This window comes from Nycticebus coucang, chromosome X, assembly GCF_027406575.1.
Source record: "Nycticebus coucang isolate mNycCou1 chromosome X, mNycCou1.pri, whole genome shotgun sequence".
In the NCBI taxonomy this organism is placed as follows: domain Eukaryota; kingdom Metazoa; phylum Chordata; class Mammalia; order Primates; family Lorisidae; genus Nycticebus; species Nycticebus coucang.
The window spans coordinates 181,375,615-181,402,930 of record NC_069804.1 but is presented as its reverse complement, the minus strand read 5'-3'; the positions used below and the strand labels follow the sequence as shown (position 1 = coordinate 181,402,930).

Here is a 27,316-nt window from a genome sequence, read left to right as displayed (position 1 = left end):
ATGAAGTACAAGGCTGGGCCTGATGGACACAGAACCTAAGGAGGCTGGTGGGGCCAGGTATGGGCCCCTGGGGACCTCTGAGCCAGTGCGAGATAGGATCGGGTCACTGTTTTGGCAAGGCAAGTCTTAAAGCAATGGATAGTTTACTGGGGGAAACCAGTTAAGAAGCAACTGGATGAGTTCAGACAAAAAATCAAGAGAAGCTGAATTTGGGCAGTTTGAGAGCAATGGGAAGAAGGGAGGGTACTGACAATGTCCTGTGTAGGCAGACATGTGACATGGTCCCACTGAGCCCTGCCCCTTGCTGTTTGCACCTTCTCATAGTCCTCTGGCTTAATGAATAGAGTACAGCAAAGTGGTGGCTCCTTACTTCCAAGCCTGTGTTATAAAGGCTAAGACTTCTGACTTGCTGGCACTACCATGCCCATCACCCCACCTCCCTGGCACGCTCTCTCTTGTTTGCTCAGATGAAGCCAGCTGCCATGTTGTGAGATGTTCTGTGAAGAGGCAATGTAGCAAGGAACTGAGGGAGGCCTCTGGCCAATAGCTCATGAGGAAGTGAGGCCTCAGTCCAACTACCTGCAAGGAACAGCTTCCTACCAACAACCACATGAGTGAGCTTGGAAGCAGATCCTTGCCCATTGAGCCTTGAGATGACTGTGGCCTTATGAGAGACTCTGGGACAGAAGATCCAACCAAAGATGTGCCAGGATTCCTGAGCCCCAGAAACTGTGAGGTGACATACATGTGTGGCTCTTAAGCTGGTGCTTTGAGGGCATTTGTTATACAGCAGTAAATAACTAATGTGGGGTGGGGTGCCGAGCAATGAGGAGTGGGAATGGCGTAGACACCACCAGGGCAGAATCAGCTGCACTTAGTGACTGAAAAGCCTGCAGCTGATGAATGAGTAGGAGAAGTCAAAAGTAATTTCCAGAAGCGCACAGGCTATGGAGTGAGACTGCCTGACTTCAAATTCCTGCTCTGTCCCTTGCTGTGTGACTGTGGGCAAGTCAGTCTAACTCTCTGAGCCTCCGTTTCTTCATCTGTAAGATGGAGATGATGAGAGTAACTACCTCACAGGTACTGTCTCATTCCTTCCAAGGCCTGCCCTACTGCCCAGCACGGTGACTAATGGCACACTGAAGTTGTGAGCAAAAGTTTGCTTTGGCATTTCTAGAAGGCTCAGTGTTCATCTTTATGTTCGCAGGGACAAGATATAAACACTTTAGTGCAATTTCCTTGCATCCTGAGAAGCTTTGCTAGTCTGGTTCATGGCCCAGCGCAGGGGAAGGCAGTTCTGCTCGGCTCCGACTAATCTACCCTGGGAGCACCTCATGGGTGCAGCTTTCCTCCCAGGGAAGTTAGGTGACCTGACCAGACACTGAAACCATAAACTTGGCCTCATTACCACTGTGCTTTTACACAGGATTAGCTGACGTCCATAGACTTTTCCAGAGTCAGTTCCACTCTCAGAGAGGACCATAGCCTGGATTTGCTCTTCAAAGCCAGGTATCAATAGCATTACACGCAGCTGTTATTTCCAAAACAAAGGAACACAGCCAGCTCTGAGATGGTCTTACCTGTCTGGGCAGGGTGCTCACGGCATCGGAGGCCCCTGACCGCTGAAAGCGCGGGGGCTGCATCATCTGCTGCAGGAGGAATGAAGAATGGTCAGGCTGCTGCGGCGGCTGCACGGTGGCGGTGGCAGTGGAGGAGACAGTGGCAGAAGAGGCCTGTGTGTATGTGGGCTGTTGCAGGTAGTGGAGCAGGGAAGGCTGCCTTGAGGTGGCAGGCAGGGAGGGTATCTTCTGGGGGCCCGGCTCAGAAACAAAATGGGACAAGGGCTTGGTGTTGCTAAAAGTAAATGTCTCCGGGGCCCCTGGGCTGGAGCCCATTAGCCCCTGCTGCATGATCATGCTCAGGGTTTTGGATGAGGTGGCAGTCATGGGCTTAAAGATGACGTTTGAGTGCTGCTGCTGCTGCTGCTGCTGCTGCTGCTGCTGCTGCTGGCTGAGCAGGGTTCTGGTAGGGGTGAGGCTCCGCACCAGCGAGCACTGTGGGGTGAACGATTGCTGTGGCAAGCCCGGGCTCGACAGCTTCTCCGGGCAATAGGGTGGGGATGGCCCGGGGTTGCTGGCGGGCAGAGCAGACATCAGGTGTCCTTGGGGGTTTTTGATGGTAGAGGACACAAGGTTGGCAAGAATGGAGCTCTGCGGGCTGAACTGTGGCTGCCGCGTGAGAGTGGGGCTGGGGAGCTTCTCAGGAGCGTAAGCCATGGTGGGGCCCAGGGCCGCACTGCTGCTGGGCGCCATGCTCGAGAGCAGGGCATTGGGAGAGCCTCGCAGAGTGCTGGCCGGCAAGCTGCTGGATGACATGCAGGACACCATGAGACTCTGAGTGCTGAATGGCTGCGGCTGTGGCGGTGGCAGTGGGGGTGGCGGTGGGTGTGGCGATGGCACTGGGCGGTAAGGTGGAGAGAGGCCTGGAGGAGGCAGACCAGACCAACTCGGGCTGGGCCCTTGCTGCTTTGTAGCAGATCCCTGCTTGCTGGCTGCCAGTGCCTTCAGCTGGTGGGCATGGTGCCACTGAGGCACTGGAAGTGGGGACAAAGTGCCAGGGAGTATGGCCTGGACCTGGTTCTTGGCCTGTGCTGTCGAAGAACTGGGTGAGACCATCTGCTTACTAGTGGAGGGGATCGAATAGCTGATCCCTGCAGAGGAGGGCAGGATTTGAAGTGACACACCAGTGACTTGGCTGCAGCTAGAGGCAAACTCCTTGCTGGAACCATGACTCTCCAAGTGAGGCATCTGAACCGAAGGCTTGGGAGCTGTGCTTAGAGTTGCCTGGGGATGATCTAGGACCAGTGGCTCTTCGGGCTTGGTTCCCAGTATCTTCTCCAGATCTAGGTCATTTGAAGAAGGTTCTTGAATTTTGGTTAGCTCCTCCAGCAGATCTTGAAGTTCTTGATCTACAGCCGGCATGCTGTTGATTTTCTCATAGTAAGGAACAGTGGGCTCTTTCAGCACCATTTCTGTAGTTGATGGCACCACAAATGGTGAGTCCATAATGCTGCCATTCATGGGATTATTCTCCAGCATTAATGACTGGTTACTTACTCCTCCAGCTGCAGGGCTAGGATTCATTGTTAATGGAGGAACCTGCAGCTCTGCACAGGGGGTACTGGGATGGGCACCTGGGCCCATAGCAAGGGTGACATCTTCAAGGCAGGGCCTCTTAATTTTATTAGGGTAACCCCCATCAGCCATGCCTGGAAACTGGAAGTTGTCTCCTTCCTGTCTCCTCTTAATGGTTCTCTGTGGTTGAAAGGGGAGAGAGGGGGTGAGAGAGAGAGACAGAGAGAGAGAGAGAGAGGAATTTTTATAAAGTCTTGTCACATTAGAACTAATGAACAGAAAATCTGCAGGATAAAACAGACCTCTCAGTTTAAAGACTTAAACACTTGTCAAAACTATAAAATACAGCCTATTTTTGGAAACATAGTGCTTGTTTCTTTGTTGCTATGTTTCATTTAAACTGTCTTGTTGCATTTCAAATAAGTCATTATGCTGTCTGCATACAAAACAGGATAGAAAGTCATGCAAAGGGTATTCTTTGCCCACTTCAAGGAGAGTTCAACAAAACTATGCAGAAGTCACCAAATGAACTATCCTGCCAAAAGCAGGCATTTGAGAGCAAACTACAAGCAGCTAAATATTTTTAATTCCTGCCTTTTTACACACACACTAGTTTTAACAAAAGAAAACTATAAGTTAGACATTGAACTTTTAGGCTGCTTCCCTGTCTTGGTTAAATGTATCAAGCTGCAGTAATAAACTAGAAGACAACAGGGCCCTTCCAGTGATGAAGTGGATCTGGGATCTGGGAGGATTCTTTTAGGCAGCTGTCTAGGACATAATTGTTTAGGGGAAACTCAGGTTCCAGAACAGTCACTGTTTCATTCTAAGCATCATAGTCATTGCTCCATTTAGTTTCATTCATTCATTCATTCTCTCTGTCTCAGACACACACACACACACATTGTTTATGTGCACAGAAAAATAACTTGGAAGAACTTTTATATCCAACCATTTGAAGTAGTGCATTGCTTATTTATTATTTGTTTATTTACTTATTGAGACAGAGCCTCATTCTTTGCCTTCTGTAGGGTGCTGTGGTGTCATAGCTCACAGCAATCTCAAAGTCCTGAGCTCAAGTGATCCACCTTCTTCAGCCTCCCAGAGTGCTGGGATTATAGGCATGAGTCACCATGCCTGACCTGCTTATTTATTTTTAACAAGAAGGACTTGTAAATCCCCCCCCCCCAAAAAAAAAGTATAAAGTTATCTAAATAAGACATTCCTCTCTGTAGATGCATCCTTAGGTTAGGGAAATCTCAAATAACAGGAAAAGGTTCCAATTGGGGATCTGCACCTTGGGGGAATTGCCCACCATTTATAAAAGCAAAGTGCCTTGTAACACCTAGTAACATTTCCTACTATTTCATGGCTTCATTCAGTTGACTGTGGCTGTCATGTTAATGACCATGACCTGTATGTCAGCAGGTAAAGAGGAAAGGGAGTTGGGGTGAAATAGTATGTGTGGGGATGATCAAAAAAAGGAAAGGGAGAGAGGGACCTGGGAATCACTGCTAGCAGGTGAACAGTTACCACTCTTTTAAAGTGCTTGGCTTTGGAAGTCTCACTAGGACACACAATGCTTATTCTCTGCTATTGCCTCACCTTTGGCTCTGCTGATTTGATGAGCTTGTGGGAGCAGTGAGAGCTCAAGGTGTGCATGGGGCCACTTGCCAGCATGACAGGGGGTCATGACTGTCATGGCCAAGTGAACATCAGAGTAGGTCCCCAAGGCCACATGTCTCAGGGCTTCCTGCACATCAGAATCCCTTAGAAACACTCCTATTCCTGGGCCTTCCCACCACAAACCGATCACTTTTGTCTCAGCCAGGCTGAGGCTCAGGCATTGGGCATGTTTAAACAGCTTCCTTGCTGATTCTGAATGTGGATAGCCAGGCTGAAAACCCCTGGGTAGGCACGTGGGTGGAGGCAATGTGGCATAGAGCCCTGGTATCGAGGCAGACGCAACTAGGTCTTGGTCTTGCCACTGAACCTCTCTGAATCCCAGTTTGTTCATCTGTAAGATGAGTATAATTATAATGGGGAACATTGTGTGGTACCCAATCGATCCTCACTAAGTGGTACTTGGAATTACAAAAGGCACATCTGGAAGGCCTGGAAGGCCCATCTTCTCCTAGTAAAGACAGGGGCCCTCTGACCCAGGGAGGAGGCTTGCCCAGACTGTTCAGCCAGGGGGCAACAAGGCCACTTGACTGCCTCCTGACTGCCTCCTGCATGCTGGTGGCAGAGCACTGCATCAGCCCCACAGAAGGGGCCCTCCACTTTGCTTTAGAGGACTTTCATACTCCTTTGACTTCTCTTTTGAAATGCCCACGAGGGCATCTTTGAGGAGTAGCTCAGCCACCACTTTCATCTGAGGAGGATGGAGCAGGCACAAGAAGAAGAGCATCCTGTCATCTGCTCTCCCTTTCCCATCAGAAGTGAGCTGAGCACAGCATCCACAGTGTCCCCAAGCTGTGTCTGGCCCATAGGAGGTGGTCAGTAAATAGCAGCTAAATGAATTAACGGACGTAGGGTGCTCAGCCATTCATTCAGTCAATTATGGAGCAGGCTAATAAACAGGCCACTGGGTCCCAAAAGGAAATTTGGTCTCCTCTACATTCTCCCAGAGAAGCCAAAGAGATCCAATATGTTAAAAATAGAAATCTATGAAGTAGAACAATCCGGGATGACTGGGTGTGCATTTTACACAAGGATCCCCTGTAGTGAGTATGAGCTAGTAGTGATTGGGCTCAATGTGCTGTTCATGAGTTGAAAGACAAAGACAGTGATAGGGAGGTCAGGGCATGACCAGGCAGGCCAAGGGTAGAATGAAGTGAGGGAAGGACGGGAGGACAGGGGCTATGACGAGCCTCTGAAATCTGCTGGCAAAGGAAAGGCGGTTGCATCTCTCCGGAATGAGAACCTGTGTGCGCACAATTTCTCAGACACCCATAAACTGCATCTCAGCAAATGGTCCTCACTCAATTCCAATTCTAGAACGCAACTGATGCCTCAATAACAGAGCAGACCCCAGGGTGCTCCCATCAGTGGTGGGTCCAACTTTCGAGGTGACTGCTCCTCTTGCTATGTCTAGTCCGCCACTGGCCAGCTGCTGGCGCTCACCTCACTGCATATTTCAGGAGGATACCCAATGAGGGGGCAGGCTCACTTTGCTGTCCCCACGGGTGGCGTGGGGGCTGCTGACCCAAGTGCCAGGCCGCGAGCCTCTTCTGAGCTGCCTTTTTCAATGGACTGAAATGAGTCTCCACTTTGTTGCAGGTCATGCAGCTTCCTGTTTGGGATTTTATGGTAGGAGCTTTCAACAGTTAGCCTGAAGCGCCCTGGCTGAATAGCAAGAACACCAGCCAGCCGGACACAAAGCCAAGGAAAGGCGGCTGTGTTTACAGGCCGTGCTCAGCTCACTGTAAGAGCATCTGCTTTCACCAGGCAGCGTGAGGCGTGGAAATCTATTATCCAGTTAATTTTGTCCCTAGACAAAGACTAGCTTCCGTGTCTCCTCTTTTGCAGTCCCATGATTTGCTGCTCACGTCTATTGTGAAGAGCTGGCTGGGCTTTCCCCCATGCCCAGTGCCACATTGGTGCCTTCCCTGGGTCACCTGTGTTGCTGCTCCCTTGGTTCTGTCTGCCCAGGCTGGGCATTTCTGACTGAGTCCTGAGGCCACCATATTAGAGCAAGCGCAGCTCTGGGATGACTTCCTCCTCTCAACATACTGGTTGGGGCAGCAGGGCCCCCTCCAACCAAGTTTCTAGACTTTTCTAAACAAATCCTCCTGCCCCACACACATGCCTTCTAGTCTCTGTGGCCTTGGTGACAGCAAGCTATTGGTCCCAGCCACCAACCAGCCCCCATCTCCCTCAGGTCATGCCTTGCACGTGACCTTCTCTCTCTGTGACAATTAGTAGGTGCTGACAGGATTCCTAGAAAGCATACTTCAACCTTCTCTTTTTACAGAAAATAGAATGGGATGTGATTTGCTGTCAGGCACACAGTTAGTTAAGGAATAGGGACATTTGACTTAGGTGCCCCAAATCCCAGCCAGAGCCCCCACAGGTCCTGCCTTTGGTCGTGGGAGGGGGAGGGAAAAGGGACAGTGCCCTGGTGTCTTTCAGAAATGAATTACTTTCTCTCTATACATAAGTGCCTGTAGAGACCCATTTCATAATCCAGCAGACAAAGCCATGAATGTGATGCCCATGACCTTATAAACATTCATTAAAATGCATTTCAAAGCATGTGATGCCTTCCCACCCCTGAAACTAGAGGAAACAAAGGCAACCCTTCTGATAGAGGCCAGTCCAGCTCTGAAGTCAACATTATTGCTGGTTCTGTCTGAACAGTGGCATAGGGTAACTCTTCTCTTTCTACTTTTTTAGTCCAGAATGACAAAAAGGGCAAAGATTTCTTAGAAAAGGTATAGACTATAAGTATACTATCCAGGCTCATAAAACTGGCATAAGGAGAATGAAGAGTATGGCTTATATCTATTACTCTTTCCAGAGAGGTATGGTAGGCTGTTATAAATACTTATTTTTTTTAAATATTATTTTTTTATTTCGGATTAAGATGAGGGTCCAAGTGATTGGGTTACAATGTTTGCATTTATTAAGTAAAGTTCCAAGTTGTAGTTGAGCCCCTCACCCCTACATCGTGCCCGTTAGGTGAAAGCACACCAATCTCCTTCCTCCTCCCCTCGCCCTTCTCCCCCACTCCCGCTTGAATTTATTGTGTTTTTCTCTGTGTGGGCATGTAGTTCTTTATCTATTGCTTTCATATTAGTATTGAGGACATTGGGCATTTGCTTTTCCATTCTTGTGATACTTTACTAAGGAGACTAATATTCAACTCTATCCAGGTAAACACAAGAGATATATAAATGCTTAATTTCGGACGGCCTAGCTGAGGTTTAATGTGGACACCAAGAAAAGGCCAGCAAAAGGTATGAATATAAAAGTCAGAGGTCAAAGGTAACCAGGGAAAGATCTAACCAGAGAGCCTCATTTTTCCTCCAAGGGCACTGGGCATGTGGGCACTGGGCAAAATTGTCAACAAGGTCAGACTCACCTGTGGCTTTTTTTAATCTGCTCTGTCCCTCGCTAGTTTAGCTCAGGCTCATTCGCTTGCTGGTCCCCTAGTGTGTCTCTTACAAGTACATCCATGTTCCAACCGTGACTTCATTCAGTGTTATGATACTGCCCCTGTGAGTTTGCAAGCACCTGATGTTCGCTAGTTAGATGGAATTTCAGGCCCCCTGAGGACAAGGATGGTCCCCAGAGGCTTTTCTGCGAATAAAGTAATGAAGACATCCGGGAGCATGATGGAGGTAGCCCCAGGATAGGTAAGACAATGAGGCATTGTGACGGGGTTTTCAGGTGAGAGGCAGAGAGAGGGCGAATGTGAATATGCCTGGACATACACGTGAGCTTAGATAACTGTCCACAGGTACAGTGGGAATGCCTAGATTTAGGCATGTGTCATTTGCATATTTGTTTTTCAGCAAAATATCCCAACAATCTGTAACCGACCCTTTTGTAGAATGAAAAGGATTTTCAGCATCTCCAGAATCACAAGATGTAGGGCTCTGGAGAATACCAGGGTAGTGAGGAATGGCAGGGAACCCTGAATGCTGATTGGCTTCATGAGGAGTGTGTTATGTTTCAAGAACCAATCTCTGCTAATGCATGGTGTGGAGCAAGAATCTTGACCCACAAATAGGGGACTTATTGGTGCCACCAACTCACCCTGAGTCTGCAGAGTCTCCATGCTCAGCACTCGCAGGCAGAGGCAGGCTGGGGAGAGGGAAGTGGGGAGGAAAGAGCCCTGGAATTTAAGTAAGTGGCAGCTCTTCCATTTGTTGGGTGACTATGGCCAAGTCACTCCCCTCTCTGAGCCCCAATTTCTTCTTTTGTAAAATGAGTACTTGGCCTAGTGTGTGTCTCCCAGTATCACCGGAGGCTCCCCAGTGTGCAGGGGAGCACGAGGGGAGCAGTGCTCACTACTGATGTTATACTCCAAGCGTGGAGGTTATACTCCAGGCCATCTCATTGTCCTTGCATTGGGCCTTGGTTGCTCTCATTAGGATTGAGGATGGGGTGGGAGTGGAGGAGAGGAGCCTAGGCCTGGTAGCACTGACCTTTCACCTCCTGCCTTCTGCTGCTCTGGGGCCCACCACACAGTGTTCAGCCCTCAGCTACCCTGAGCTGAAGTCTTGTGACTCCACAGGCTCCTACCTGAGCTATCTGGGGAGCAGCTGCAAATGGCCTGAAGAGCCCTGACAGATGCAGAGACGAGTACAACTGGGTGGACAATTTTCTAGAATTGCTTTCTCCTTTTCTAGAGCATAGATGTACCAGTTGGAAGAATCAATAGCTCTGAGAATGCTTAGAGATGTGTGTGAACTCAGAATTTGTCTTGTACAATCCCCTGAGAAGAATCGAAGTACCCCATCATCTCTAAACAAGCATTTCCTGAGGGGTGGCCTTGTACTCCTAGACAGCCAAATCTGCTGGGCCCTTTGAGGCAGGCTGCTCCTGCCAGCTCATATTTAGGCTGGTGAGGTCTGTGGGCCTCTTTTCCTAGGAAGGACCCCTGACTGGGTCTCCTCCACATGCATTTCCATGGACCGTTATTACTAGCATAGAAATGATCACTCTGGGGAGAAGAGAAATACCTGCATGGGTTTGGTGAGGCTGACATATAGATGAGGCAGGGGCTTCTGGTAGTCTGGAAAAGGAGCAGAAGGCCAAAGGTGAGGGCACTGTCCCAGTCCACAGATTCTGTCTCTGCAGGACTCAGGTTAAGAAACTTAATCTTAATTTCACCTGAGTTAAGCTACTGAAGCGGGAGGCCACCAGGGCCACTGCACAGGGTCATTAAACCCCACCACCTCATTGTCCCTGGGCTCTACATCTGAGGACCTTGTGGTGTGCCTTCTTGTAGGTCCCTTCCACACTCCGGGCTTCACTTTCACCACTTGGAAAGTGAATGGGTCCCCAGCTTGGCTGAGCCAATGTCTACCAGCTGCTTTCTTCCTGGGCTGCTCCCACAGGGCAAGGTGAAGCCTCTTCTGTGACACCTACAAAGGCTCTGTCCCCAACTGCAGGCACACTCTTAAAGAAACGTTACATCCCCCAGCCCCATGAGGGGCACAAAGCAAGCTGGCCCTTGAGGGAAATTATGATCCTCCTCAAATGCATAGTACTTCCATGGCATTTTAACAGAGAATTACTTGAACACAATGTGGTGGTGGTGGTGGGGAGACCGGCAGAGTGAATCCGAGCCTGGCAAGTCTGTACTACTTGGATCAAAAAAGGTGGCCTCTGATTGTGGTCCAGTAAGCTGTGCTTATTGTCATATACTATCAGAGAGTCTTACCAAGTCACCAGTCACCAGGCAGGCCACTGTTTTTCCAAACACTTCCAGGGGGACTGTGAAAATGAGTAACATCTTTTGAAAGCTTCTTTCTGGAAACTTCTCTAGAATGGGTCCTTTGCATTGCTGTATGTCAGTCCTATGCACCTATACTCCACTCCTGATTCCTGCCTCTTAAATGCTCCACCAGTCATTGAAAGTATTTCCCCGTTTCCCCCATTTCAAGTTTGGCTTTCTATGGTCAAAATCCAGCACATTAAAAAAAAAAAAAATTCAGCACCTATTAAATGAAAAAAAAAAAATGAAGGGGGGGGGCTTGAATTAAGACAGAATGCTAAACCCAATTCAACTCTTCAATCCATGTCCCGTCTTGCCACCGTGCTTCCAACTTCCCAGAGGTGGCGGGCTCCTGTTTTTTGCTGGCAAAGCCCATGGGCAGGAACACTGCCTGGCTGACAGAAGATGCCTCTGTAACTGAGGCTGGGTGCCCACTCTTAGCTCCCTAGCTGTGGTCTACCTCTGTCCCCCACTAGGTCTGGCTTGCCCTAGGCTCTCAGTTGTGGCTGCATCATGAAATGACCGCTGTGGAGCTGGCGTTTCACTCAGTCCGGTTCACATAGCATGCTACTTTGTACTTAAAGAAATCTGTGTTGAATGCACTGACTTAGCACCAACTCCAAGTACAGGATGCTTTCATTAATAGAGACGAAGGGCAGGTGATAGGTGGATGGTGTGAGCGTGGCCCAGGCCAATGGCAGCAGGGCAACCACAGCGAGCCCTGGACAGCACATAGACTCTGTGTGTGGCTGCCAATGAGTTTCTATGCAACCACCTTGGGCTCCTCTGTCTCATGGAGCACCTCTGCGAGGGCCCAGCTGAAGTCTCTGGCATGTGTGCAGCCTCCTGACTGCAGTTCCCAGTCACCTGATATGGGAAAATCTAAATGAGATGCAGCCAGTAAACCAAGAAAATATACCTCTTCTAGAATGCTCTAAAATGTCAGAAGAATTCAGAGGTGACAAAAGAAGGGCTCCTCCAGGCACCAGGGCAATACCTACAAAAGCCTGACTTTCCTTGACCTGAACGATGACAGGACCTGAGGAAAACACCCTTACACAGTAACCCCCAGACATCCTGCAAGGCAGCAGGGTCCAGATATTCCATAGGCTGGTGGGCTTTTGAATCCCACTGGCATGTTGTAAATGTCCCTTGGCTGCCCTGGGCTGTGACTGACCCTGTCCCCAGTTTTCCACACCTTTGCCCAGAGCCCGAGCATAGACTGACAGGCTGCAAGTGCCGACTGGCACCAGGACCACCCTGGGAGATGGACGGCAGCTACTGTGGTGGCTCCAGACCCATTAGGGGTACCCTGCCTTTGCACCACATAGCCCAGACTGAGACGCTAGATTTGGCAGCTAAGTACATGTCGAATGGGAGCGCCTTTCCCCTTACCCTATGCGTCTGGCTCCTGGGTAACCAGGCCTACCTCTGACAAGTGCCACCATCTTGGCTGGGTTTTCAGATGTGCGGTCCCTTAGGTAGTGGCAGGCTTCCTGCTAGCGCTGATGGGATCAGGAGTGGGATAGATGGGGAAAGCTTTGGACTGGGTCCTGGTGGGATGAGTGGGTTTTTCGAGTGGATACTGGTGTATTTTCGGGACAGAACACCTGTCAGAGCTAACTAAGCTGGGAATAAGGAGCTACTGCTAATCTGAGAGATGCAAACAAGGAAGTCATAGGTCATTTTTTAGTTAGGGTAGTTTGGGCTGTGTGGAAATCACATACCACATGGGGTCGCCATAGTTCTCCATTCATGCAATCTCCATGCCTGTGACTAGGTGAACACAGTGGCATCACCTCTTCATACAGCAAGGCCCTGGCAGTGCTGCCTCCTTGCTCCCTTGGTGATCCAAACCCATGCCGGGCAACCATATTATATTACTTCTGCACTAGCGCCTGTTGGGACCTGACCCTCCATTGTCCCCTGACACCTCGAGGGACTATCCAAACCCAAGGGGCTCTTCCCCAGAGGATTTATGACTTGAGCTAACTTTGTTTCCGGAAGCAGTTGCTCCATTTTCTGCCTCACTTTTTCTGTGCCCATAGCTCAGGATGATCCAGGTGACCTCACTATGAGGGTCTTTCTTCAATGGAGGGACACTCCCACAGGGGTGGCCCAGATAAATCCAGTGGTTGTGTGGTTGGGGCTGGGGGTACTCTCCCAAGATCAAGGCATGAGGCTGGACATGGAAGCTTGTTTCTGGGCTCAATGACTGCTGAGTTGGCCTCATCATATGAGTGGCATTTTCACTGTGGGCATCCTGTCCAAAGCACACAACTCCTCCCACCAGAAGACTATTAGAGTCACATGGCACAAATGACTATTGCTCTTAGCCAAAAGGCCGAGAAGCCATCACACAGTTATCTTTACAACTCTGAGACAGATATTCCCAGTATCATGCCCATCTTAGCAATGAAGAGCAGGTGCCTGGATTTCAGAAGGTTTGCCAGGCAGGGAGTTCCCCCCAAATTGGAGGGACCTGGAATTCAAGTAGTGAGTGGCTAGAGAGAACAAGGAGCAAAGACTAAAGAACCTGCTTGCCTGTCTTCTCCCTCTCCTTCCTCGCTTCTTTCCCTTTTCTTTTTATTTTGGTAAGGGAGAGATGATCTATAGCTAAACCTTAATAACAGCTAATAGTTTTGGAATACTTACTAAGTGACAGGCACAGTGCCAAATGCATTTTATGCTTTACCTTACTCAATGCTCATGGTGACTCAGTGGGGTCACATGTACTCCACCCTCCTGGTACAGACAAGGATGCTAAGTTCAAGAGAGGGGAAGTCACTTGCTTAAGGGCACCTGGCTGGCTAATAAGTGTGGAATCAGGGAGTGAACTTGGGTCTGTCAGTCTCCAGAGCCCCATCCTCAAGCCGAAGTGGGGCTTAGAGTAAATGGGCCAAGGAATTCAGATGATGGGGAATGGTTTTGTGTGTGTGTGTGTGTGTGTGAGAGAGAGAGAGAGAGAGAGAATGAGAGAGAATCAGATTCCTCCAAAAGCAGAGGAAATATTAAGAGTAACCAATTACAGAGCTTCTCTTTAAGCTCTTTAACTATATCAATTCCTTTCACCTTCACCATAACCTTATGAGGTTAGAAATTTGAATGCCCAGGGCCTTCTGAAGACCATAAGTGGCAGACTTCTTAGAAGGCACAGCCAAGAGGGTATCTACTGGACCAATGCAGCCCCTCCCCTTTCCTGGCATGATAAAGAAGTAATACCATTTGAACTGCATGGCAGAGTCAAGGTGACAGTCCACCCCATTGCCAGGAAACCAACTAGAATAGTTTAAATGGGGCAAACAGAAAACCAGTTTCTGTGAGAACATTTAAGATCTGCTCTCTGCACTGTTCCTCCTATAACTGAAAGCTTATGCTAGTACCTAGCAAAGGCTGAGGGCTAAGGAGAAAAGCATGAATGCACGTGGCAACCAGAGGTTTGTCTGCTTCAGCTTCTCAAGGCCAAGAGTCCTTTCTGATCTAAAACTGCCACATGGGGAGGATTTGGCAAAGCTCTAGCATCCTATTGGCAGGTTATTGCCATTTGAGTTGGAAAGGACACTATAGTCCCTTCTTTGCTGGGAATGAGCCGTTTAGCATGGACTACATTGACCTTGAGTATGAAATTTTCTGAACGCCTTGTCCACCGTAAGCTGATTCTGCTGCACCCATTCCTACCCCTCCCAGCTACTCCAAGGAGCCTAGTTCTACATCTAGAACCCCCAAAAGGTGAGTTCATCTTATACTCCTTATCTATTCAGCCACATGGGAAACCCCTTTTGGGCCATCTCTGGGAACAACACGGCCAGAAGCAGCAAGAGATGTGTCTGCTCCAAGATGGGGCAGAATCTGCTTTTGCAGGAGGTGTGTGCCTGGGAGGCTGGCTCTGCATGTGTGTGCACATACAAATACAGGCAGAGGCCCCCTAATAGCAAAGCCTTTTTAGGGATGTGGGTAAATTTATCCTGTTCATGAAAATGACATGTGCACTCTAATGGCAGGCTAAAGGGAACTATATAGACTCTCAGGATGCTGGACCTTTCCAGGCCTCAGGCTAAGTCCTGATGTTTCCAACCACAGGCCTTTGTAAGATCCCAGCCCCTGTCAGTGCACAACACACTATCTCATTCACTGCCTTTTAATTCTAAAAACAATCCTAGGAGGTAAGCAGGGTTTTGCTTAAGATCTATGTTTTATACATGGGTAAACTGAGGCACAGAGTGTCCAGGTAACTTACTAAAGCCACCTACTTGGTTGGCGGCAGAGCAGAGGCTGGAACTCAGGCATGTAGAATGCAGACCAGGTAGCAAAGTCCCCAAGAACCTCAGGGATGTATGGTGGTGGGTGGGTGGACACCTCAGCAGCAAGCCAGCCTTCCCCCAAAGGAACCCGGAGGTTATTCTAGGGCACCAAGGGAAAGGCAGGTCATTTCAGCTCTGTATACTTAGACTGCTGTTTAGTCTCAGTTGTGGCATTTCAATTTGCCTATAGGGATTGTTGTACTTGCTCCAAGGCTTTCCAAACTACGTGTTTCAAGATAATGGCAGATAGCATAGACCTCAGAGAAGAAAGCCCTTATGACAGCTTTTACTATGTACATTAGCTTAGCTTGACTGCTGGGAACTTGCTGATCCTCCCAGGCCTAACCTGTGCATATGAACACTTTCTCATGCCCTCAAGTGTGAGGGTGCACTGCTGTGTCTGGACAGCCAGACACTCCTTGCACATTAAGGGCTTTGCAGGCAAATGCATAATCTGATCATACAAAGAAACTTCTGGACCCCAAATTCCAACAGCAGAACTTAGCAGGGTCGGGTGGTGAGAGGGCTGGAGGTAGGTCTTGAATTCTCACAGTCAGTCTAAACTTTGTTTCTACTTGGTGGTTGCCTCAGGCAAGTTATGTTTTTTTCTGATCCTGTTTTCTTACAAAATAGGGAGAGTGAGGCCTATTTCACAAATTTGTTACAAGGATTACATGAGCTTAGAAAGGTAAAGTTAGCACAGGGCCTGGCATGGTGTAGATACCAAACAAATATTATCTCTCTTCCTACTCTGGAAAATGCAAACACATTCTTGGTGGTCCTAAAATAGCCTTTAACATGGTTTACTCAGCAGCATTTGCCATTCAAGGCAGATCTGCCTTTCGTCATTGGCTATTCTCCTGAACAGCTGTGTGCAAGGCTAACTTTTATAAACCAAATCACAATAAAATGCAGCAGGAATTTGTCATTGAAAGGAAATACTCAGTATACCCTTTTTCTGGGAGAAAGATCCCTCATCCAAACTTATCCTTTTTTAAAAGTGTGCCTTTGTGAATATCATCCTTTTTTATAATGAATCCTAATTTAATTTTGGCCCCAAATACATGCTGACATTCCACAGCCCCAAAACACACAGCAACAGAAGTAGGTTGTATAGTGAAAATAAGGAGAGCTGGAAATCGCATATTTATTTCACAATATGTGGACACTGTCTGATTGCATCATGGAAAGTACATATAAGAGAGAGAGAGAAAGTGGTGATGGGGTGGTGGTGGTAGAGGTGATGGTGATAGTATGATGGCAATGGTAGAAATGGCGATGATGGTGACAATGGAGGTAATGAGGGTGTTGGTAGTGGTGGTGACAGTGACAGTGGTGATGAAGATGGTGGTGGAGGCAATGGTGGTAATTGTGAATGCTGATGGTGGTGGTGTTGCTGATGGGGGGTGGCAGTGCTGGCCATACTGGAGAGCACAAGGACATTCCCATAGTATATTTCCTCTTTGGTAAGAAGCTTCACTGACAACCAGAGGATGAAAGCTTACTCTGACTGTGCTATTAACAGAAATCTCTAAACAGTCTGTCCCCTTCCAGTCATTCACAATCAGCTCTTTCTTATCTGGGAAATTGAAGCTGAATTACTAAGGAAAACACAGGAGATTTTTGTTTGTTAATATGCTGCCAATAAAGTAATTTTATGTCATATTTAACTACAGGAAAGGGCAAGGCATTTCTAAGTTCCTTCGTGTGGATTAAAAAAACAAAAGGATGAAGAGCAGTAAGCTACAGCACACTGAGCTGTTTGAAGCCATACGTTCAGCAAGCAGATGTTGAACATTGATGTTTGGGGATTGGCTTCCTGAAGGTATTCTATATAGGCCAAGTTCATTGTTCTAAACCCTAAAGGCTGGACTTGAAGGAGGAAAAGAGGCAAGAAAATGTTTAGCTTTTCTGACAGCATCACACAGGCAGCCCTAACACTGGACAGCTTTAGCACCAGAAGCTGATTCTAGAAAAAGAGGCAGCTAGAGAAAGTGGCACTGGGCTACCCCCCTACTACAGAGGTGAAGGCTTCTAACAGCACAGGGCAGGGTTGTCTAGTGGGCCCAGAGCAGACATCCCCACCAGAACAAGCACACACCAAGGAAAGAAGTGGTGAACCAGAGAGGAGTTGGAATTCTAGTGGAGCAAACAATAAGTGAACAGCAAGAACAAGATCAGAGTGTGAACCGTAATCTGTCAAAAAACTAAAAAAAAAGGTGATGTGATCGAATGTCTCTGAGGAGGGGACATTTAAGTGTAGGTCTGAATGTAGGAAGGACCAGGCAGAAGGACTGGGTCTGGGAGCTCCAGACAGTAGGGCAGCAAATGGAAAGGCCCTGGAGGAAGGCCGTGGGCCTGTTTCAGACCCAGGAAGGTGGCTAGTGCGCCTGGGGCACAGTGCACCAGGGCAGTAGTTACAGGCTCACCAAGGGCCTCACTGATTACAGAAATGGGCTTGATTCTATGTTGTTTGTAGTGGGAAGCCATGAGCAGGAGGTTGAACAGAGGAAGGATCAGCTCAGTCCATTTGGAAAAGATCTTTCTGGATGCTGATGGGAAGAGAAATGAATGTTATAGGAAGGAAAAGGGACAGGGACAAAGGCAAGAACTCTTAAGAAATAATAAACATGAAGGACTTGCAGGCCATATGGTCTCTGTTGAAACTCAATGCAGTAGACAATACATTAATGATGGGGAATAGCTGTGTGCTAATAAAACTTTATTTACAAAACAGCCTGTGAGCTGGATTAGTTCACAAGCTGTAATTTCCCAACCCCTGACCTAGAGTGTGACCTGAGAATCTTCTTGTAGGGAAATATATTCTTTCCAAACTGCCCTCCTCACACTATAGGGGGCCAGGTAGGCCCCTGTTCATAGGAAAGCAGGTAGGTAGCCATGTTGGAGAGAAAAGCTTAAAGGTCTCCACCATAGTGCAAGTCAGGTGACCCTTTCTGAACTGTGCGAGCCATGCATGGTCCATATACTATGTGTCACCTCACCAATGATGCTTCTTGTTACACAGCCACTGGTCCCTTAGACCTTGCCTTACAGCCTTTGTAGGCTGTTGAACAATTTGCATTGTCTAGCAGATTAAAAACACACCCTTGCTCGTTGGGTCCTTGGGGTCTCTATGATAATGCCCCTCATTCTCCTACCCCTTCCTCCCATCACAGGCACTCTGGCCACTCTAGAAGCTGCCATGTTCTACCCACGCGTTGCCTAACTCCACCATGCAACTCTCTGAAGGCCAGGGTGGTTTCCTGCTCATCTCTGTACCCACAAAGTGCCTCACCCGTGACGGGCTCATCTGGCATCTGCAGGCTTGAATGTACCATTGAAGAAGGTGATACTCTACAAATGACCCTGTTCTCTTCTCAAGGCCAAGAACTGACCACTTTTCAGAAACTGCAGTGAATTTACTAACTGGCCCAATGACATGGGACATGCTCCTTCCTCTGTGTGTGCCCTTGGCCTTCTCTTGTGTTCCATGAAGGGGGTATCCTGGACAATTTGTAAGGGAACTTCTGGCTAAGAGGAACAATAGCCACTGCTCATTGAGAACTTCCTGTATGTCAGGCCCCGGGCCCTGACTACAGGGCAAGGGAGCAGCGGCTGGCAGGGTGGGGGAGTGAGCACTGGGTGCGGCTTGGGATGCTGATGGAACCTGCAGCACTGGAGGGAGTGGACAAAGGAAGTCTCTGTGGTGACAAGTGGGGACAGGCGAGAGGCAGTGACAGCAGAGCCATGCCTGGGCCTTGGGTCTGGGGCCCCAATGGTCAAATCCATAGGCCTGTTGCTCATGTTTCCCTTTGTAACTTGGGAATTTGGGGACTAGAGATCTGGTAAGAAGAGAAGAGGGCGAGGAGGAGAAAGGAAAGGCTGGAAGGGAGGGGAGAGGAAGGGAAAGCCAAAGGGGAGGGGAGGTTTGGACTAATTATTCTGTATCAATTGCAGAGATCAAAATCTGTAGCCCAAACCTGAGAACCATGAGCTCCCTTTTCCTCAAAAGTCTGGACTGTGGCACCTCACAGGCAGCTCATCACCCAAATATGTGTGTGAAAACAGAAACATCGAGCCCTCCAGCAGGGGATTTTTGGTATAAGCCAGAGGCCCTAGCCTACATAGGCCAGCCCAGTTTGGACACCCCTGGCCCACACCCCAGGGCACAGCCCCTGAGTTAGCATACTCCCAAGGAGGCCTTGCAGCCTGAGTTCCAGCTCTGGCCTGGAGTCCAGCAGCATGCCCTCTCCTCCCCAGCATCCTCCTCTTTGAATAGACTGCAATTTGCAGGTCACCCATTTGCTGAGCAAGGCTGCTCAAGCAGGACCCAGATGCCAAGTCCAGTGGTACCCTGCAATCCAAGTGGTGGCAATCCCTGTGGAAGACACCCATGTGAAGGCAAGTTGGCTGTCTGGAACAGGAAAGGGTCCTTACTGCAGGAGAAGGAGGGGGGAGCAAAGGGAGCGGACAGCTGCGCGCTCCACGGGGAGGAGCCCCAAAATAGAAAGGCGCAGACGCGCTGCAGCCCTTGACCCAAAATGCTCACAGTGACACCATAAATCCAGCTCTGCTCACTGCAGTGAGGCTGCTGATGAGACTGTGGGATCCTCAGGGGTCAGGACGCACCTTTGCCAACACCCTTCTGATGGCAAAAAACTCCAAGACAATTCCAACCTCTGATTATTAAAAAAAGTGCTAATAGCTATCACTCCCTGCCCTGTGTGGTGTAGGCATGCACGTGTATACCTTGTTCATCCTCATCCTAGAAACCCCGATGTAGGCAGAGAGCAGTGTTATTAACCCTGTCTCACCGACGCGGAGACTGAGCTTAGAGGCTCATGCAATGTCTCCAACGGGGGCAGGGAAGCTGCCTTCCTCATGAGCTGGTCCCTGGGACCACCTGGGTCTTAGAAGTGGGACCCATGGACACGGGATCCCTTCTGTTGGGGCCAGCTTTGGAGCTGTGGCATGCCCCCAGCCTGCATGAAGTAGGGGATGCTGGCAAAGACTCAAACCCCAGAACCTGGGCTCCCTCTCAAGGCTTCTAATTGTGCTGTCCAGACAACTCAGTCCAATTCTGCTGGTTGTCCCTGCCTCTTCATGAGGTTTTTAAGTAGGCTGTCTTTCTGCCAGGCTGGACAGTGGACCTTGCTGGTCAGAAGGCTCCAGGGAGCCAATAGGGCAAAATAAAGATGCTTTAATTCTACTTACATATGGGCTGCCTCTGTCACTGGAACCAAAGCTCCAAGATATCTGGGACTCTATTGTTCATGGCTCTTGCCTGAGAAGGCCCCATAGATATTTAAGCTCCTAATCTGAAAGGGGGAAGTAGTAGGTAGGAGGCAATTTGGAGGCTGGCACTTTAGTTTGAGAGGTGAATTTGCAGCCTTCTACCTGGGTGGTCCTGGGAAAATCCCCATCCTCTTTGAGCCTCACTCTCCACTTTGGGAAAGCGAAAATACCAATCCTGGTGTCACAGGAGCAAATGAGATAATCCACACAAAGCACCCTTCACCAGAGGGAGCCAGCCATTCACTCAAGTCTTCTCCCGGTTTCACCAAGAACAACAGAGTAGGATGGATTTATTCCCAGTGGAGGAAGCCTGGGAACAATTTGCTCCTAGATGGTGAACTCCTGGAACCTAGGGTGTAGCACAGGGATGGGCACACGGAAAGCATTCTGGTAGTGGAGCAGGAGGCCAGAGGTAGACAGGCCCTTGGAGACCACACCCAGACCCTCTGAACTCAAGAGGAAAAAGACTTGCTAAAGGTTTCACAAGGTGCTCACTCTAGCCCTGTAATCAAGTCTGAGGTCTACTTCCTGAGTCCAGCACTCTCTTTGCTAGGAAAACCATGTGCCTTGTAGGCTGATGGGCACGAATCTTGAGTCCTATCACACACCCAGGGAAGAGGTGACTAGAGCTCCACTCATTGGCTGTTTTTAAGGTCACCAGTCTAATGAAGGACAGATTGAATGGGGCCAGTATTTTTGCAGCTATTCAAATCCCTTACTTACCCTCTCACTTGGGTCCCCTTCCTCAGTGCCACTTACATTTAGAAGTAAGAAGATGGGCTGAGGGGTTGGTTTTGATCACACTGTAGGTGGAAAGCACACTGCACTTGGGGTAAACCAAATGGAAGCCCTTGGTGTAGCTCACCATCTTCTGCATGGCTGTGCTTTTGAAAGTCACTATATTTCTCAGACTTTTTTGCCTTTATCCATAAAGAAAGACAATGACAATAATACCTCTTTCCCTAACCACAGAGTGGGTAGGAAGCCCAGAAGTGATAACCGGGCATGGCAACACATTGTAATCTTAGAGAGTGAGTCATTTATTAACATTAAATGGCTGAACATAGAAGACAGGCAAAGAACACAGCACTCCCTTCCTTCTCCAGTGGTATATTTCATGCCCTTAACACCCCCATTTTGCTTAGGGGCGGCCTCATGAATGGAGGAGGTGGCTGCTCAGAGTTGGGCAAACTTGCAGTGAGGTGCAGACTGAGACAGAGAGACATGTGGCATGCACGCTGAATCCCAATTCCACAGAGGTTCCTCAGCACTCGCATTTCGGAGTGCTAATGCTTTTGAGATTCTCCCACTAGCAATCAATTGACCTACTGATCTGGGGGAAGAGTCAAGACCTTAACTTCAAAGGGAAGGACCAAATGTTCTGCTTCCTGTTAAAATTCCATACACTAGGGTGGTGCCTTTGGCTCAAGGAGTAGGGCACCGGCCCCATATACCAGAGGTGGCAAGTTCAAACCTGGCCCCTGCCAAAAACTGCAACAACAAAAACAACAACAACAAAAAGAGTAAAATTCCATACACTATCTGCTGAGCCTGGATACTTTGTTAACCTTGAATAGATGCCCAAACATTCAAAAGATAAAACTCCTCTTTTCCCCAGATCGTAAGAGTCATCAAGCAATCATGCTACTGAAGGCATGAACAAATGCTGAAAAGGTAATTGGATCACTGAGATTTCTTATGAAGATTATTCCTGCATTATATGTATTCCAAATTTTGTGGTTTCCAATGTGTTTTAGATCTAAGAGGCAGCAAAATATGGTGCAGATGATACTGATTTCTTAGATCTGCCACTTCTTAGGTCTGTGACTTTGGTCAAGTTGCTTAACATCTCTGAGCCTCAGTTTCCTAGAGGTAATATCAACCTCTTCTTCTCAAGGTTATCATGAGGATTACAGGAGATAATGTCCCCCAAATGCTTAGCAACATGCCTAGCACCCAGTCTATGCTCAATTAAAAGTAGTTATTCTTAACTCTCGGATCATTTGAACTTTGTTCTCAGGGAGGGCAAAAGATGTACAAAACCCCATGGCTAGATAGCAGTAGATGCAGCAGTAGAACCTAGGCGTCCCTGAGCCTTAGTCTGACTCTAAGAACAACAGCAGACCAGATGCACATTTTCCTGCAAGGGAAATTATTTACATGTAAATCTAAGGACTGTTTAAAAAGAACTCTCCTTTTGAGTTCTGATACATTTCAAGAGTGATTTTAGATTTTTTTCTTTGCTAGCGTGTTTTTCAGTAAAGGACAGGGGAACCCGTTACCATGAATGCTTAATGCAGCTCTATCGTTAGGGATGCTTTCAAGATGAGGGAGAGTGGTGGAAAAGAGTGCTTCTCGTTGAACCTGTTTTCCTGGGACTGGCGTTCAGGGTGTCATCCCAGGATGTTAAAAAGTCTTAGAGGGAGAGAAAACAATGAAAACATCTAAGATCCAGCTAAGGCACACCCTGGAAATGTAAGCCTAGCAAAGGACCCCCTTCTGCTACTCGCCTTCTAGGCCAGGCCCTGAAATAACTTGTTTGCTTCTTTCCACACCCATGCCAGCATCTGCAGCTTTGGGACTTTGGGATGTGAACACTTTTACACAGCTGGTGGGATTGCAAACTAATACATCCTCTATGGAAAGAAGTATGGAGAATCCTCAAAGAGCTAAAAGTAAACCTTCCATTTGATCCTGTAATCCCATTGCTAGGTAGCTACCCAGATGAAAAAAAAAAAATTACCAATAAGGACCTTTGCACATGAATGTTTATCACAGCTCAATTTATAATCACCAAGATGTGGAAACACCAAGTGTTCATAAACCTATGAATGGATTAATAAACCATGGCATATGTGCACCATGGAATACTCTCAGCCATCAAAAACATGGAGACTTTGCATCTTTTATACTTACCTTGATGGAGCCAAAGAATATCCTTCTTAGCAAACTATCTCAGGAATGGAAAAGCAAGCATCCCATGTACTCAGAACTAATTTGAAACTAGTAGGTGAACAGCTACAGGCTCACATGAGGGAAAAACACAGTTAAATTCAAGAAGGGGGGAGACGGGAAGAGAGGAAGAGTGTTCAGTAAACTCCCACCTATTGGGTACAAGGTAGGGGTACAGGGCACACCTCCTGGGTGAAGGACTCAACTATAACTTGGACTTTACAAATGCAAACAATGTAGCCTAATTATATTCACTCTAATGTTAATCCAAAATAAATAATAAAAAAAAATAACTTGTTTGCCCAGCAGGTTTCCTGGTAGACTCCTGGGCTTATTCTGCTTTCAGACTGTCAGTCTCTGTCCCTTCCCTCAGTTCACAAGCACCCAAATGCTGAGATTCTCAGTGTGTGCAGCAGAGTTCGTTAGTGCTAGGCATCTTCTGGAGACTACAGGGATTGCTCAGCCATGAAAATCTAGCTGTTCTCAGGCCAAGAGCTGCCTTCGCTGCCTGCTGATGGCAGCAGCAGCATTCATCAGGGCCAGTCAAAGGAATGGGATCTCAAAGTGCTGTCCCCTTCGAAGGCCATATGTGTTTTCTAAGAAGATAAATGTGGTTTCAACTGTGAAGAAGATTCATCCAAGGGAGTTGCTTTCCAAGCTGAAAGCATAGTTTTTATATCCCTTCAACTGGGGAGAATCCTTGGACTTCAAGGACATCTTGGAGTTCCAGAAATAAGGCCAGTCAGAGCCAAAGGCAGAGAACAAGGTGTGTCACAGAGGAGTCAGAAAGGCAGATTTTGATCTAGTTCAAGGTGTGACTTTAAAGCAATAAATCTGAATTTTTGGCATGGTTTACAAAGGACTCTAAATCTACCTGCAAAGAGAAGTCAAGCCTGGGAGAATGTAAGCAATGACAATTTCTCCAAAGTAAGGGCATGGATGACTACTCCAAGGACCTATTCTAAGGATAATCCTCTCCACAAAACTGTATTGAGTTCTGCCGTAATCAAAACCAAAGCACTTATTTACTAGTCCCCACTTTTTAAGAGAGTGTAGGTGGAGTGGTTGAGGAGAAGGGGAAGAGGACCACTGAAACTACAACCCACCTACCATTTTATCCTAGGATTTGGCCAAGTAAATGGAAACAAGCGGGAAAAACAGAAGAAATTTAAAGTTATGGTGACACTGATCATGAACTACGGGTATATTACCAGGAAGTTTTCCATTCCTGACTCAGTTGTTGGCCACAGAAAAGAAGCAAGAAATATAAAGGGTAATTAAGATGGAGGTTAGGGATGTCCTTCTAGAAAATGCCTAAGGACTAGCAATTTGAAGGACAGGCTGTTGGCCAAGTAATAGCTCCATCTTTGCCATTCCACCTAACTGCCATCTCTTTGAGAGCTGGGATGTCAATAAATCAAGTTTTGTAAATATCCATGCAATCAAATCAATATCACATTCTCAATACATTGTTGGTGGTTGATAATAAGGAAAAAAAGAAGCAAGATTTTGATCACCTTCTTCCACACCTGTGCACATATCAGAATCTTAAATTAAATAGAAAGCTGAATTGCTGAAAGTGGATTGCCCTGAGAATTGGAGAAGACAGTTATGTGAAATGGCATTACCTCAGAGCCTAGGGATCCCAGTTCTGTGAAGAGGAAGGAAGCAGACCCATGGCTCTATAAGAACCATTTCCTCTTTGCTCTATTAATTTCCGAGATTAAGCAAGCCACTCCTCTGCAAGCCTAATGACCTGAGATAACAGCCATTGTGTTTGCTGCAACTCCTGCTAACTGAGCTGATCTTGGTAGATTGGCAGTGTCTCAGGATTTTATTGTCAAATTCAACCAGCCAGTGGCTCTCATGCCCCCTTCAATCATCATCCTGGCCCCCATAACTACCAGCACAATCCCCAACACTGTGTTCCAGATACTTGGATAATGTCTGGGTGCCCAGGGAATAGAAGTAAAAGTGTGTCAAATGAGTTTTTAAAAGGACAACAGGGCCATATGGTTGAATGGGGATCCCTATCTACATTCTACTCACTGGCTTCTTGTTCTCAGTCATACCGAGCAAGTCCATGCGCTGTATCTAGTACTTGCCATTCTGACTGGTTTTGATTTACCAAAAAAAAAGCAGAATCTTCTTTCCTATCATCTTTCCTCTTGTTTCTTGCAAGGGGGGGGGAGGCAGTGCAGAGGTCACTTGACTGGGAATCCAGGTGGAGCCTTGGACTGTATTTCCAACTCTTTCCAAAACCTACAAGGGGCAGGGGTAGCTCATCTCCTAGATCTTTTCCAAATCACATTTGAGTTCCTTATATATTGAGTTGGTTCCCTGTCATCAAATTTATACATAGAATTTCAATAACACATCTTATATTCATGTTTAAGATTAGAAGCATTTAACACCCCCCCTCCCCCCCATAGCCCATTGTCTGACCGATTCCTGGAGCTTTCTGGGCTCCTGACGATTTCCCACCATGGTGAAATGGGGAAGCATGCTCTTGATTACAAGCCGACTTTTCCAGTCATCCATTGTTTGACCTGCAATTTTATTCTTGATTCTCCAAGGCGCTTCCCAAACGACCTAGACACAGGGCTTAGGGAGACAAAAAGTACACTGTCTTTCAGATATGAAGATGAGACCAATGACCCCACGAATCACAGACTTTCACTTTGAGGACCAGTTTGTGTGGAGTCAGCCACATTCCTTTTCCTGTCTCTCTCCCCACCCCATCTCCCTCATTGAACACTCCCACCCCCAAGGATGAGGGCCACTTCTGTGAGTAGTTGGCTGGGATGAAATGACAGTCCTTGACCAGGGGCACAACAAAGTTCAGTGGACAACAGAGGAGTGGGTGGAGGAACACAGCCTGATATAAGTAAAATACCACTGGGCTTATAGGCAGGGAATGTGGGTCCCAGGTCTGGCTTTGCTTTTGTTTGATATATAGTGGGACCCAGGGAAAGGCACGTTTGATTTCTGAGATGCAGTTTCCTTATATGTAAAACACGGTGATGACGTGAATCATGTGATGACGTAGGGACTCTTTAGCTCTACTAGAGTAAGCCGTATGGTCCACAGAAGGAACGACCACCAAACCTGGTCCTGTTAAGACCCAGCCAAGTCAGCTGATCAACAGTGTAAAGCCTGACAGACACCAGGAAGAAGCAGTGAATGTTGTAACAGGCTTATGAAAGCCTGGTGCACTGGTTTAAAAGAAATTTACTGAGCAGGCCATGACCAAGTCTACTCCAATCTATGCTCTCCATGATGCATAAGCAGACATATGCAGACCCAGATAAAGCTGTCATTTCCTTTTACTTCATGAGTAGATATGAAATAAGGGCTCTGTTAAGGCATTCATATATAAAGGCAGCTATACTTCCTATAAATCTCCTTGGCAACATAGCATCAGGCTCTAAAATCTCAATGTCCAAACATCTAACTCTGGAAAGATTGAGAAGTACTTTTGCTTATTCTCCCACTGAATACAACTAAAATCTCTGGGCACTATTTATAAAATAAACATAAGAAGATACCAAAATGTGGACATGAAAAGGTAGACTGGCTAGGGACCTTGGGACCTGTGGAAGGATGTAGTGTTGAGTTCTCTAGATTTTCTTTTTGCCTTATATATGCCAGAATTGGAGCTGAAGAAGCCAGTAAGCCAGAATACCAGTGGGCACTGATAAAAAGGTCCCAACAAAATCCTGCTCTTTCTATCCAAAGGACCAGGAAAGGGGTAGCCTATCAAGATAGAAAACCTTTAGACAGTAACTTGTGTTCTAATCCAGCTTAATAATTCCATAACATCAACAAAGGCTAAGTGGGAAGCCTAGACTTCACCTTTCCCTGGCAGTAATGAAGTGTTCTTCCCCATCTCTGCTAGGATGGTATCAGTAGATACCAAGTGGGGAGCTGGAACTCTCATCCTTTTCCAACAATAATGAGGCTAATTTCCCTATTGTCAATGAAGGCTAAAACTTGGACTTTCTTCTCACTTGGCAGAAATAATATGGTGCCAGAGCAGCATCAGAAGAAGTTAGTTAAAACAGAAGATTTAAATAAGATCCATTCTTTTAATATAATACCCCAAACATCCAAATTTCAATAGAAAAGCACTTGACATACCATGAACCAAGATGATCTCAAACCAATTGAAAAATATTATCAAA

At 47.4% G+C, this 27,316-nt stretch overlaps 1 protein-coding gene across 3 annotated transcripts in view; it reads right to left on the bottom strand.

The window, feature by feature from the left end:
* Positions 1–27,316, bottom strand: part of MAMLD1 (mastermind like domain containing 1) — a 145,326-nt gene that overhangs the window by 41,756 nt on the left and 76,254 nt on the right. For all 3 annotated transcript variants that reach the window (XM_053580313.1, XM_053580314.1, XM_053580315.1), the window contains exons 2-3: positions 25,578–25,736; positions 1,581–3,314 (exon numbers count right to left, since the gene is read on the bottom strand). In XM_053580313.1, coding sequence (XP_053436288.1) covers positions 1,581–3,314; positions 25,578–25,673 — 1,830 coding nt within the window. In that variant the 5' untranslated portion in view covers positions 25,674–25,736. The remainder of the gene's footprint in view (positions 1–1,580; positions 3,315–25,577; positions 25,737–27,316) is intronic.